Raw genomic sequence first — 13,395 nt, forward strand, 5'->3', positions numbered from 1 at the left:
TTTTTAAATGAAGGTCTTTATTATTAAGGGGAAAAGAAATAGAAACCTACAGGTCCCTGTGTGAAAAAAGTGATCTACCTCACCCTTAAAACATTAATTAACTGTGGTTTATCACATTTTTTGGTAAGTTGAGTTCTACTTCCCTACCCACACCTAGGCCTGATTACTGCCTCACCTGTTCTCAATCAAGAAATCATTTTAACCCCTTTCTGACATCCGACGTACTATCCCGTCCACGGTACCCGGGCCCGTATGACTGTGGACGGGATAGTACGTCGGGCCCTTTAATGCGATACCGCGACTAAAGTCGCGGTATCGCATTAAAATTCCGACGTCATCTCACCTTACAGAAGATGGCGTCGTCCTCAATTCTGAACAGCCAATCGCAGCGTTTCTCATTGTTTCAGCCAATCAGCTTGGCTGAAACAATGATGTCCTAGGCTAGGCTAGCCCCCGGATTGGCGCTATCGTCGATCTAATCGATCGTGCCAATCGCAGCCCACAGCGGCGCTATACCGCCGCTGTGCCCTGCCAGTACCGGCCCGGATCAGTGCTATATTAGCACTGATCTTAGGCTGGAGCCTGGTGCAGGTCCAGCAGGGCCTGCAGAAGCTGGCTGGCGCGATCGATTAGATCGGCGATCGCGCCAACCACAGGGCACAGCTGCGGTCACATGTGACCGCTCTGTGCCCTGCTGGTGACCTGGGCATGACCTGCCTAGGAATAGGAGCAGTGAGCTCCGATCCTAGGCAGTTGCCAAGGTCACCAGGCAGATCAGGGATTGGTGGATCGATGTAATCATTCGATCCCACCAATGACAGGTCACAGCAGTGATGTGACCGCTCTGTGACCTGCCCCTGACCTGCCTCTGACCTGTCTGACCTGTCTGCAGGGGTCCTCACTCTAGCTGAGGATTCCTGCAGAGAGGTCGGATGCAGCAAGAGCTCCTGTGCTGGGTATTGTGGTGCCACAACTTGTAGCATCACAATCCCTGCAGAAAGAAGAAAAAAAAAGACAGAAAAAACCGCCAACCACAAGCGTTCCCCTGCCCAATCTAACTTCACCCCCATCTATCTTCATCCCCCATCCCCCTCTTTTTACCCCCTTTTTACCCCCCTCCACCCTTCATTCTTTTCACCCCCTTTGTGCCACCTAACTACAACCCTAACTGATCCCTGCCCAATCTCTCTTCATCCACCCCAATCTCCCCATCCCCCTTCCCCCTATTTTTACCCCCCTCCACCCCACTTTTGCGCCACCTCCGTGCGCAGCCGCCGAGCGTTGGTCGGTGATGCAGTTCACTGATCAACACTCGTGCTCGCTTTTTTTTCCTTAGCCCCCTTTGCGCCACCTCCGTACACACATCCCACAGCCGCAAAACTTGGATAAGTGACACACTTCACTTATCCAAGCTTGTGCTTGCCGTTTTTCATTTTTTTCACCCCCCTTTGTGCCACCTAACTACAACCCTAACTGATCCCTGCCCAATCTCTCTTCATCCACCCTAATCCCCCATCCCCCTTCCCCCTATTTTTACCCCCCTCCACCCCACTTTTGCGCCGCCTCCGTGCGCAGTTGCCGAGCGTTGATCGGTGACGCAGTTCACCGATCAACACTCGTGCTTGCTTTTTTTCCTTAGCCCCCTTTGCGCCACCTCCGTACACACATCCCGCAGCCTCAAAACTTGGATAAGTGACACACGTCACTTATCCAAGCTTGTGCCTGCCGTTTTTCACATTTTTCACCCCCCTTTGTGCCACCTAACTACAACCCTAACTGTTGATCCCTGCCCAATCTCTCTTCATCCACCCCAATCACCCATCCCCCCTTTTTTGTACCCCCCTCCACCCACCTTTGCGCAGCCGCCAAGCGTTGATTGGTGATGCAGTTCATTGAGCAACACTCGTGCTCCCTTTTTTTCTCAGCCCCCTTAGCGCCAACTCCGCACACACACATCCCCCAGCTGGCAAACTTTGATAAGTGACACAGTTCATTTATCAGAGTTTGAACCTGCCATTTTCCTTTTTTTTCACCCCCCCTTGCGCCACCCTGTACGCACATCCAGCAGCCTAATTTTGATAAGTGACACTTATCAGCTAGGGCCTGCTGTTTTAGACTTTTTTCCACAGCTTTTTCTTTACAGAAAGCTTACACCAATCACTTCCCCCCCTCAGGTACACATACAGTTTTCAATAAAGTGTACACCCAAGCACCATATTTACACAAAAATGTCATCAAATTCATCCCAACGGCGCTATTCAATGGAGGAAGCATATGCTATACTTGCCTCCGACACTGATAGCGATGATGTCGATCCCACTTTTCTTTATTTTTCGGATTCTTCATCCTCTTCCCCCTCATCATCTTCCTCCTCGGAACCGCCACTCAGACGCTCCAGGACAGAAGATGAGGCAGCGCCCACCATGCCCGCAGCTGACCCAGTGCTCCCCGTATGGACCTCGCCCCCCGAAAATTACGAGCCACTGATTCCTGATTTTGTGGCAGAATCAGGAATCAAGTTTGACACCACCAGCCTCACAGAAATTGACTTTTTCAAAGTCTTTTTCTCTGAGGATTTTGTTAACCTCATGGTGGAGCAAACTAATTTGTACGCTCGTCAATTTTTGGAGCAAAACCCGCGTTCATCATTTTCAAACTGGTCTCCTGTAGACGCAGTTGAAATGACGCAGTTTTGGGGCCTGGTCCTCCATATGGGGATACTGAAGAAGCCGGAAATTCGGCAATATTGGAGTCTTGATATTTTATACAACACTCCAGTGTTCCGAGTGGTCAAGGCCCGGACGCGTTTTGAGGCCATCCACAAGATTCTGCATTATACTGATAATGCACAGTGTCCCGCACGAGATGACCACAACTTTGACCATCTTTTCAAAGTTCGGCTGGTCATCGAACACTTCAACAAAAAGTTTGCTGAAGTGTACGTGCCCCAAAGGGACATCTGCGTAGATGAGTCCTTGGTTCACTTCAAGGGAAGGCTGCGATTCCGTCAATACCTGCCCAGTAAGAGGGCCAGGTACAAATATCAAACTATATAAGCTGTGTGAGAGTACCTCAGGGTACATCCACAAGTTTAGAGTTTACGAAGGGAAGGACACCCGGATTGAACCCCCTGAGTGTCCTCCTTTCCTGGGAGTGAGTGGGAAAATTGTGTGGGATTTGGTGCACCCACTGCTGGATAAAGGTTATCACCTCAACACTGATAACTTTTATACCAGCATCCCACTCTACAAATCCCTCTCTGAGCGACGTACCACAGCCTGCTGTACTGTCCGCAAAAATCAGAGATGCTCCAAAAAGGTGAGAGCAGAGCCCAATGTAGCGACCACCTTCTGGTGGTCAAGTACAAGGACAAGAGAGATGTCCATCTCTTGACCACCATACACGGTGATGGCAGTACCCTCTGCACTGTATGGGGTACCTCTACACAGGTCCGCAAACCAACATGTGTAGTGGGGTACAACAAAAACATGGGGGGCGTTGATCTCTCCGATCAACTCCTCCAACCGTACAATGCATTGAGGAAGGCCAAGGTGTGGTATAAAAAGCTGGCCGTGCATATCGTCCAAATGGCAATGCTCAACGCATTCCTGCTGTCACAATGTGTATGCCCCAGCGATATGTCGTACCTTCAGTTCCAGGAGGTAGTGATTAAGGCCCTGATGTTTGGCGCTCAGGAAGGAGCGGGCCCCAGTACTTCTGGAACTGAAGGTGCTCGTATTGTACCAGGTCAGCATTTTCCGGGGGTGGTCCCGCCAACCCCAAGAAAAGGTAAACCGCAAAAAAGGTGTCGAGTGTGTTACAAAAAAGGAATATGCAGGGACACCACTTATCAATGCGACACCTGCTCCGAAAAACCTGGCCTGTGTATGAAGGATTGCTTCAAATTGTACCACACCTCCATGCACTACTAATTTACATTAGATTAGTTGGGGGCACATCTAGATTTGTTCTTTGGGGGTCTAGTATCCAAAATGATGTCACATGTGTTTTTTTTTTCCTGTTTAGGCACATCAGGGGCTCTGCAAATGGAACATGACGCCAGCAGACCAAGTCTGCATTCCAAAACGACACTAATTCCCTTTCGAGCCCCGATGTGTGCCTAAACAGTTTTTTCCCACATGTGGGGTACCAGAGTACTCAGGACAAATTGGACAATGACTTTTGGGGTCCAATTTCTCCTGTTACACACATCTAGATAAGTTCCTTAGGGGGTCTAGTTTCCAAAATGGGGTCACTTATAGGGGGTTTCTACTGTTTAGGACCATCAAGGGCTCTGCAAATGGAACATGACGCCCACAGACCATTCCATCAAAGTCTGCTTTCCAAAACGTCATTACTTCCCTTTTGAGCCCTGACGTGTGCCCAAACAGTAGTTTTCTCCCACATGTGGGGTATCAGCGTACTCAGGACAAATTGGACAATGACTTTTGGGGTCCAATTTCTCCTGTTACTCTTGGGAAAATTAAAAATTGGGGACTAAATTATCATTTATGTGGGAACAAAACAGGATTTTATATTTTCACGCCCGGGCATTATAATCTTTAGTGAAACACTTGGGGGTTCAAAGTGCTCACCACACATCTAGATAAGTTCCTTAGGGGTTCTAGTTTCCAAAATGGGGTCACTTATGGGGGGTTTCTACTGTTTAGGAACATCAAGGGCTCTGCAAACGGAGCATGACGCCTGCAGACCATTCCATCAAAGTCTGCTTTCCAAAACGTCATTACTTCCCTTTCGAGCCCTGACGTGTGCCCAAACAGTAGTTTTCTCCCACATGTGGGGTATCAGCGTACTCAGGACAAATTGGACAATGACTTTTGGGGTCCAATTTCTCCTGTTACTCTTGGGAAAATTAAAAATTGGGGACTAAATGATCATTTATGTGGGAACAAAACAGGATTTTATATTTTCACGCCCGGGCATTATAATCTTTAGTGAAACACTTGGGGGTTCAAAGTGCTCACCACACATCTAGATAAGTTCCTTAGGGGGTCTAGTTTCCAAAATAGGGTCACTTGTGGGTGGTTTCTACTGTTTAGGCACATCAGATTCTCGTCAAACGCGACATGACGTCCAATCTCAATTCCAGCCAATTTTAGGTTGAAAAAGTCAAACGGGGCTCCTTCCCTTCTGAGCCCTGCCATATGCCCAAACAGTGGTTCCCCGCACATATTGGGTATCAACGTACTCAGGACAAATTGGACAACAACCTTTGGGGTCCAATTTCTCCTGTTACCCTTGGGAAAACAAAATATTGGGGACTAAATTATCATGTTTGTGGAAAAATGTGATTTTTTCATTTTCACGCCCGGGCGTTATAAACTTCTGTGAAGCCCTTGGGGGTTCAAAGTGCTCACCACACATCTAGATAAGTTCCTTAGGGGGTCTAGTTTCCAAAATGGGGTCACTTGTGGGGGGTTTCCACTGTTTAGGCACATCAGACGCTCGTCAAACACAACATGGCGTCCGATCTCAATTCCAGCCAATTTTAGGTTGAAAAAGTCAAACGGGGCTCCTTCCCTTCTGAGCCCTGCCATGTGCCCAAACAGTGGTTCCCCCCCACATATTGGGTATCAGCGTACTCAGGATAAATTGGATAACAACTTTTGGGGTCCAATTTCTCCTGGTACCCTTGGGAAAACAAAATATTGGGGACTAAATGATCATGTTTGTGGAAAAAATATGATTTTTTATTTTCACGCCCGGGCGTTATAAACCTCTGTGAAGTCTTTGGGGGTTCAAAGTGCTCACTACACATCTAGATAAGTTCCTTAGGGGGCCTAGTTTCCAAAACGGGGTCACTTGTGGGGGGATTCCACTGTTTAGGCACATCAGACGCTCGTCAAACGCGACATGGCATCCAATCTCAATTCCAGCCAATTTTAGGTTGAAAAAGTCAAACGGGGCTCCTTCCCTTCTGAGCCCTGCCATGTGCCCAAACAGTGGTTTCCCCCCACATATTTGGTATCAGCGCACTCAGGACAAATTGGACAACAACTTTTTGGGTCCAATTTCTCCTGTTACCCTTGGGAAAATAAAAAAATTGCTGCTAAAATATCATTTTTGTGACTAAAAAGTTAAATGTTCATTTTTTCCTTCCATGTTGCTTCTGCTCCTGTGAAGCACCTGAAGGGTTAATAAACTTCTTGAATGTAGTTTTGAGTAGCTTCAGGGGTGTAGTTTTTAGAATGGTGTCACTTTTGGGTATTTTCTGCCATTTAGACCCCTCAAAGTGACTTCAAATGTTAGGTGGTCCCTAAAAAAATGGTTTTGTAAGTTTTGTTATAAAAATGAGAAATCGCTGGTCAACTTTTAACCCTTATAACTTCCTAACAAAAAAATTTTGCTTCCCAAATTGTGCTGATGTAAAGTAGACATGTGAGAAATGTTATTTAGTAACTATTTTGTGTCACATATTTCTCTGTTTTAAGGGCATAAAAATTCAAAGTTTGAAAATTGCAAAATTTTCACCATATTTCTGTTTTTTCATAAATAAACGCAAGTTATAGCAAAAAAATTTTACCACTAAAGTGAAGTACAATATGTCATGAAAAAACAGTCTCAGAATCGCCTAGATCCGTTGAAGCATTCCAGAGTTATAACCTCATAAAGGGATAGTGGTCAGAATTGTAAAAATTGGCTCGGTCATGAACGTGCAAACCACCCTTGGGGGTAAAGGGGTTAATAGGACCTGCCTAACAACATGAAGTGGACCAAAAGATCCTCAAAAGCTAGACATCATTCCAAAGAAATTCTGGAACAAATGAGAAACAAAGTAATTGCGATCTATCAGGCTAGAAAAGGTTGTAAAGCTATTTCTAAAGCTTTGGGACTCCTGCAAACCACAGTGACAGCCATTATTCACAAATGGCAAAAACATGGAAAAGTGGTGATCCTTCCCAGGAATGGCCAGCTGACCAAAATTACCCCAAGAGCGCAGTGACGATTCATCCCAGAGGTCACAAAAGACCTCATAACATCCAAAGAACCGGAGACCTCACTTTTCTCAGTTAAGGTTAGTGTTCATGACTCCACCATGAGACAGGGTAAAAATGACCTGTGTGGCAGAGTTTCAAAATGAAAACCACTGTTGAACAATAAGAACATAAAGGCTTGTCTCAGTTTTGCCAGAAAACATCTTGATGATCAAGACTTTTGAGAGAATACTCTGCTGACTGACGAGACAAAAGTTGAACTTTTTGGAAGGTGTATATCCTATTACATCTGGCGTATAAGTGACACAGCATTTCAGAAAAGGAACATCATACCAACAGTAAAATATGGTGGCGGTAGTGTAATTGTCTGGGGCTGTTTTGTTGCTCCAGGACCTAGAAGACTTGCTGTTGTAAATGGAACCATGAATTCTGCTGTCTACCAAAAAATCCTGAAGGAGAATGTCTGGCCATCTGTTCATGACCTCAAGCTGAAGTGCACTTTGGGATTATGCAGCAACACAATGATTCCAAACACACCAGTAAGTCCACCTCTGAATGTCTTAAGAATAACAAACTTGAGACTTTGGAGTAGCCTAGTCAAAATCCTGACCTTAATCCGATTGAGATGCTGTGGCGTGACCTTAAAAAGGCAGTTCATGCTCGGAGACCCTCCAATGTGGCTGAATTACAACACTTCTGCAAAGATGACTGAGACAAAATTCCTCCAGAGTGTTATAAAAGACTCATCGCCAGTTATCGCGATTGTTTGAATGCAGTTGTTGCTACTAAGAGTGGCCCAATCATTTATTAGGTTTCGGGGCAATCACTTTTTCACACAGTGCCCTGTTAGTTTGGATTTCTTTTTCCCTTAATAATAAATACCTTCATTTAAAAACTGCATTTTGTGTTTACTTGTGTTATTATTGTGTAATATTCTAATTTGTTTGGTGATCTGAAACACTGAAGTATGATAAACATGCAAAAGAATAGGAAATCAGAAAGGGGGCAAAACTTTTCACACAACTGTAGTTGCTTCTTTTCATTTTTACTATCCATTTTTTAAATAGAAAATAAGACGATGGGTACTCTTTAAAGATCTCTGTTACTGAAACATGAACCAACACTCAACTCAAACCAAATTATGACATATTGAGAATATATTTTCTTAACATTATGCAAAGAACATCCTATAAGAAAGCTGATTTATTCCTCACCAGCACATTTTTGCCAGTGACTCGTCTGCGTTCACAGTATTTTGTATACTTCAGACTGTCATAATCGCTCTATTCATTCTGCTGCACATATTTATTTGTAAAACCGTGCAGTATATATTAATAATGTCTGAGCTTCTACCGCGACCTGAATTATTAAGTGCATAAATAATGTTATACCCCAAAACATTAACTTTCAGAAATGATCACGTTCTTGCCTCGTCTAGCGTGGCGGGATGATATATGGTTTCAGAATTATGAAGCATTTGTTACAGACATTCACTACCGACTAAAGCAGAGTTGAACAGCAATTACTTCTCTACTGTCCAGGAGCTGCTATTTATCCCTCTTATTTCAGCAGTAAATACCGTCTCACATTATCATAGTGGCATGAGAAACTAGTTCTCCATAGACACAGGCCATTAGCGCCATCAAGGCTTGGGCAAAATGAGAAAAGACAACTCGGCCTCAGTTCTTTGTGGGGTTTGAATTAACTCTCCTGCACCAATATGATCCTATAATGATCACAACAAAATCACTTTGTTAAGCCGTCTTTACCTTGGAATACTATATCATTACTTGTCCTGCTCCCGAGTCGTTCTTCTCCTTATCATACACATTTTGCATGTGACAACTCTCATCACTATGAGACAAGAGGACCAGGAACGGATGGTTGTGTGCTTGCAGCAGCTGATGTCAACTTTCCTTTGTCACACTAAATACTTATCACATATACCTTTTGGAGCATTTGTCTATTGTACAATGAACCTCTAAGGCTTTTTTTTTACGCTAGAAGTAAACGGTAGACATAGAGCTGAAAACAAATGATTCAACCCACATTGCAGATTAGGTTTATTAACAAAAGTTACCAACGTTCTTCTGTTTGCAATAAACCAATCCAACAAGAAAAATGTAAATCGCTCACCACAACTAAAATGACAAGTGGTTTCTCCATATTAAACACAAAATTCCTCTTTTAATGACAGAATTATTCAACCCCTTTATGACAAGTGTCTAAAGTTCTTTGTAGAGCCTCTTTTGCTGTTATAACTTGCTGCAATCCTGATGCTTCTGGCAGCGTTTTTGAGGAATCTCAGCCCATTCCTCACGAGCAATGGCTTCAATTCAGGCTTGGACTGGACCACATTGAAGCAGTGAATCCCCCGGTGGGCCCTTCTGCAGGTGTGGCTATCCCATCACACTATACAACTATTATTTGGAACAACAAGCTTGATTCACCATGTACAGACTAAGCCAGCATCTCATCATTCATTCATCACACTGCCCAGTTTATAGTTTTAAAGAAGTACAGGTACATTTTTGAAAGAGGGAAATGTATTACTTGGTTGTAGCTGAATACTGGGTCCCGCAGTGTCAGTTTTACTGGTGGGCCCTTGGAACCCCAGATTCACACTGCCTCCAGTTCACTAATATTGTTGGCTTAGCATGATGCAACCATTTTCATCAAATTTTCAAAGATTTTCACAAAGATTTTCTTCAAGATCAATTAGGGTTAATGCGAGCGCTGAAGATTGTGAAGCACTCCTCTGATCTTCAGCACTCCCATTAAAATGAGTGGAGCAGAATGTGCATCATTAACCTGTGATCCATTCACCCTGTCTCATCAAAGAACCAGATCTTGGGGTCGCTGGGGGCCCCAGTGGTTGGACACCCAGCGACTAAGGTTCTAGGGGATAACTTTCAAACTTTAGAATATCCCTTAAAATAATTAGTTATTTACAATGGATATATGTAAAACACTAGTAGAGATATGAAGTTATATCCTATTTTGTGGCACTTATCACAACCTTGTTCAAAATAAGAACTCCAAAATATTGCAGGTGCTCTACATATTTACAATGATTAATTATTAGTCATCACAGTTAAGGGGCCTTTACACATAGCGATATCGCTAAAGCGTCACCAATTTTGCGGCGCAGCAGTGATATCGCTATGTGTGATATTTACCTCCGACCGGCTCCCCCGCTGTCTGTCACTGATCGCGCAAGATCGTGCAGCTCCATTTCTTGTCGGGCACTTCCTGCTGGCGCCGACGAGCGACGCGTGGACGCGGGCGGGAGGACGTCAGGATCGCCACGTCTGAAAGGTAAGTAACGACCGCTGCTACGTCGCTACATCACTGTGAGATCTGTCTGTGTGGCAGCTCACTAGCGACCATTTAGCGATGCACCAGCGATCCTGACCAGGTCGTATCGTTGTCGGGATCGCTGGTGCATCGCTAAGTGTAAAGGGGCCTTTAGTTATTCAAGGGGTTGTCCACTATCTGAGCAATCCCTTTTTAAAATAAGACCTCCCTCAGTGAAATAAAATAACAAATGTCAGCACTGGCTTTCAAGGGCCTCATGTCATTTTGTTATTCTATGTGAGCCCTGCAGCCAATTAAAGGCCGCTACTGTATTTCTGCAGTCTCATTACTTTTGCTTGTTCGAGGTTCATATGAGGGAAGTAAAAGCATAGCAGCCCAATATATGCTGCTGATTGTCTGTAGGGCTCATGTGGCATAAAACTGTGACATTAGCCACGGGAGGACTGGCACTAACATTGCTGGAATGGCATGGATGCAGGGGGGTGTACCTGTTATTTTTATTCTACAAGTGAGAGTACATATTTTAAAAATGGGTTGTCTGGTTAGTGGACAATCCCTTTAAAGGAAAATTGCAGTCAAATGAAAAATGTTTCTGAACTTTCCTTATTTTTCCATTTAAGCTTGATAAATGCTTGTTATTTTTTTCCTACAGGATATTTTCTATGTTACAGCTTCAAGCAGCTGTTATATTCATGACACAAATGTCTCTATTCTAAAACATGAATCCACTGTGTGCTCAGTAGAGGTTTCTCAGGCAAAAAATTGCAAGACAAAAAATGTTGTGGTGGGGTGCCATCATAATACAAACAAGGAGGGAAAGGTATAGAGAAACATCAAACAGAGCAACGAGTAAAAAAGTGATAATTGTGTGAATGTGTGTGTGTGTGTATATGTATGTATGTATTTGTATGTGTGTATGTATGAGTTTATGTATGTGTATATGCATGTATATGTGTGTATATGTATGAGTGTATGTGTGTATACCTACAGTATGTGTGTATATGTATGAGTGTATGTGTGTATACCTACAGTATGTGTGTATATGTATGAGTGCATATGTATGTGTGTATATGTATGTGTATATGAGTGTATATGCATCTATTGTATGTGTGTATGTTTTTGTGTATGTGTGTATGTATGAGTGTAAATGTATGTGTGCATATGTATGTGTGTATGTACTGTATGTTTGTGTGCATATGTATGAGTGCATATGTATGGTCCCTCAAGATGGCTGGACCATCATTGTAAATACACACCTGTACTTTGTATCCCCCATCAGTGTTTCTGTGCCAAAACGGGGAGTGGAACTTTTAGGTCGGGATCACACATGTGAGAAACTCGGACGAGTAGGTGTGTATGTACATGGACATGTATGAACTCGGACGAGTATGTATTTCTATGCAACTGCACGCTCCGCTTTCGAGTGTCAGCGGCAGTGCCGGGTATTAAGATGCGAGACTCGTCCGAGTTTCTCGCATGTGTGATCCCGGCCTTAGAGAAAAACTATAATTGAAAGATTGAATCTGTTCTGTGTTTTGGAGACACTCCCGGTTTTGGCACCAAAATACTGATGAAATGCTGATGTTTGAAAGAAGCCTAACACAACTTTTCCAGGTCCTTTTGTCAGTGAAATCCTAGTGGTTTACCAGGGATGTTAGCAATGTACAACATGATGACTGGAAGATTTCTCTGACTTCATATGTAATGCTGAATCTTTTTATTGAATGTCTCACAGAAGATGTTGAGAATAGTAAGAATGTACATAGAGACAAACAAAAATGACTTGTATAAGCTGTGTGTGTAAACTATCTAATTGCAGTGTTGAAATTAACTACTCAACTACCACAATTTACCTTACTTGATCTTTTCCAATTCTTCTTTATTACCATGTTCTGCAAACAAAATATATTGTAGTAATGATTTTTCCAATGAACACCACAACGGCCAGAGGGATCTTCATTCCTTGTTAAGGTCTAATCAGTATAAAGTATTCAGGGCAGTAAAAATGCAATGAATTCTGATTACTGTGAGTGAAAAGGCCAAAATGGTCCTCTGAATGATATGTGTAAAACCTGCAGCATATTATACTATTCAACAAAGGTTTTTAAAGTAACATGTACAGTACCAGTCAGAGGTTTGGACACACCTGCTCATGCAATTGTTTTCCTTGTTCTTATTGGAATGTGCACATTGCAGATTCAGACTGAAGGCAGCAAAATCACAAAAGGACACATATGGAAACAAGGAATAAAGAAATATATGTGAAACAAACCAAAACACCTGCTGAATCTTAGATACCTGAGAGTTCCACCCTTTCACTGTGATTATAGCCTTACACACCTTTGAAAATCTCTAAAGACACTTCATCAGCTTTCACGTATTGACTTTCCAGCAGTTTTAAAGGAGTTCCCAGATGTGCTGTGCATTTGTTATCTGCTTTTCCTTCACTCTATGTTCAACTCACTGCAAACCCACTGAATTGGGTGGAGCTTAGGTGTTTGTGAAGGCTATGTCATCTGACACATGATTCTATCCCTTTTCTTCTTGGTGACATAACTCTTAAATAGTCTGCAGATGTGTTTTGGATGTTTGTTCCACCAAGTGCAAACAGAGGTTGTGGCAGGTTCTTGCAGAATGCTGTGGTAGCCATTCTGGGTAAGTGTGCCTTGAATTTGGAATAAATCACTAACAGTGTTCCCAGCAAATTACCACCACCCTATTATAACTCACCCTCCACGCTTTAGCGTGGGCACCACACATGTAGAAACCATTTGCATACCTTTTAAACAACTCACAAACACAGGACCAAAATCTCAAACTGTAACTCAACAGACCACAGTACAGATTTGCACTAATCTGATATACAGTCATTGTGTGTCTCTTCTTCTTCTTCTTCGCAGTCTTCAGCAGTGGCTTCTTTGCAGCAATTCGACTATAAAAGTCTTCTTCTTGCAGTTTCCTGCAGACTGATGTTGAGTTGTGTCTGATGTCTGTGTATCATTTATGAGGCCTGTTATATGAGGTGCTGTTAATTTCCAGTTTCTGAGACTGGTGACTCTGATAAACTTATCCTCTGCAGAAGAGGTGATTTTTGGTTTTCCCTTCCTGGGGCAGTCCTCAT

The 13,395-nt window shown here is 43.4% G+C and overlaps 1 protein-coding gene across 6 annotated transcripts in view; it reads right to left on the bottom strand.

Annotated features, from left to right (window-relative positions):
• Positions 1–13,395, bottom strand: part of MCTP1 (multiple C2 and transmembrane domain containing 1) — a 1,234,258-nt gene that overhangs the window by 699,143 nt on the left and 521,720 nt on the right. For 4 of the 6 annotated variants that reach the window (XM_073589970.1, XM_073589912.1, XM_073590296.1 and 1 more), the window contains one exon: positions 12,128–12,166. The exons of the other annotated variants lie outside the window; for them this stretch is intronic. In XM_073589970.1, coding sequence (XP_073446071.1) covers positions 12,128–12,166 — 39 coding nt within the window. The remainder of the gene's footprint in view (positions 1–12,127; positions 12,167–13,395) is intronic. 6 annotated transcript variants of the gene reach the window in all.

The sequence above is a fragment of the Dendrobates tinctorius genome, unplaced genomic scaffold (genome assembly GCF_039654945.1).
Source record: "Dendrobates tinctorius isolate UK_male_01 unplaced genomic scaffold, ASM3965494v1 ptg000003l, whole genome shotgun sequence".
Taxonomy (NCBI): Eukaryota; Metazoa; Chordata; class Amphibia; order Anura; family Dendrobatidae; genus Dendrobates; species Dendrobates tinctorius.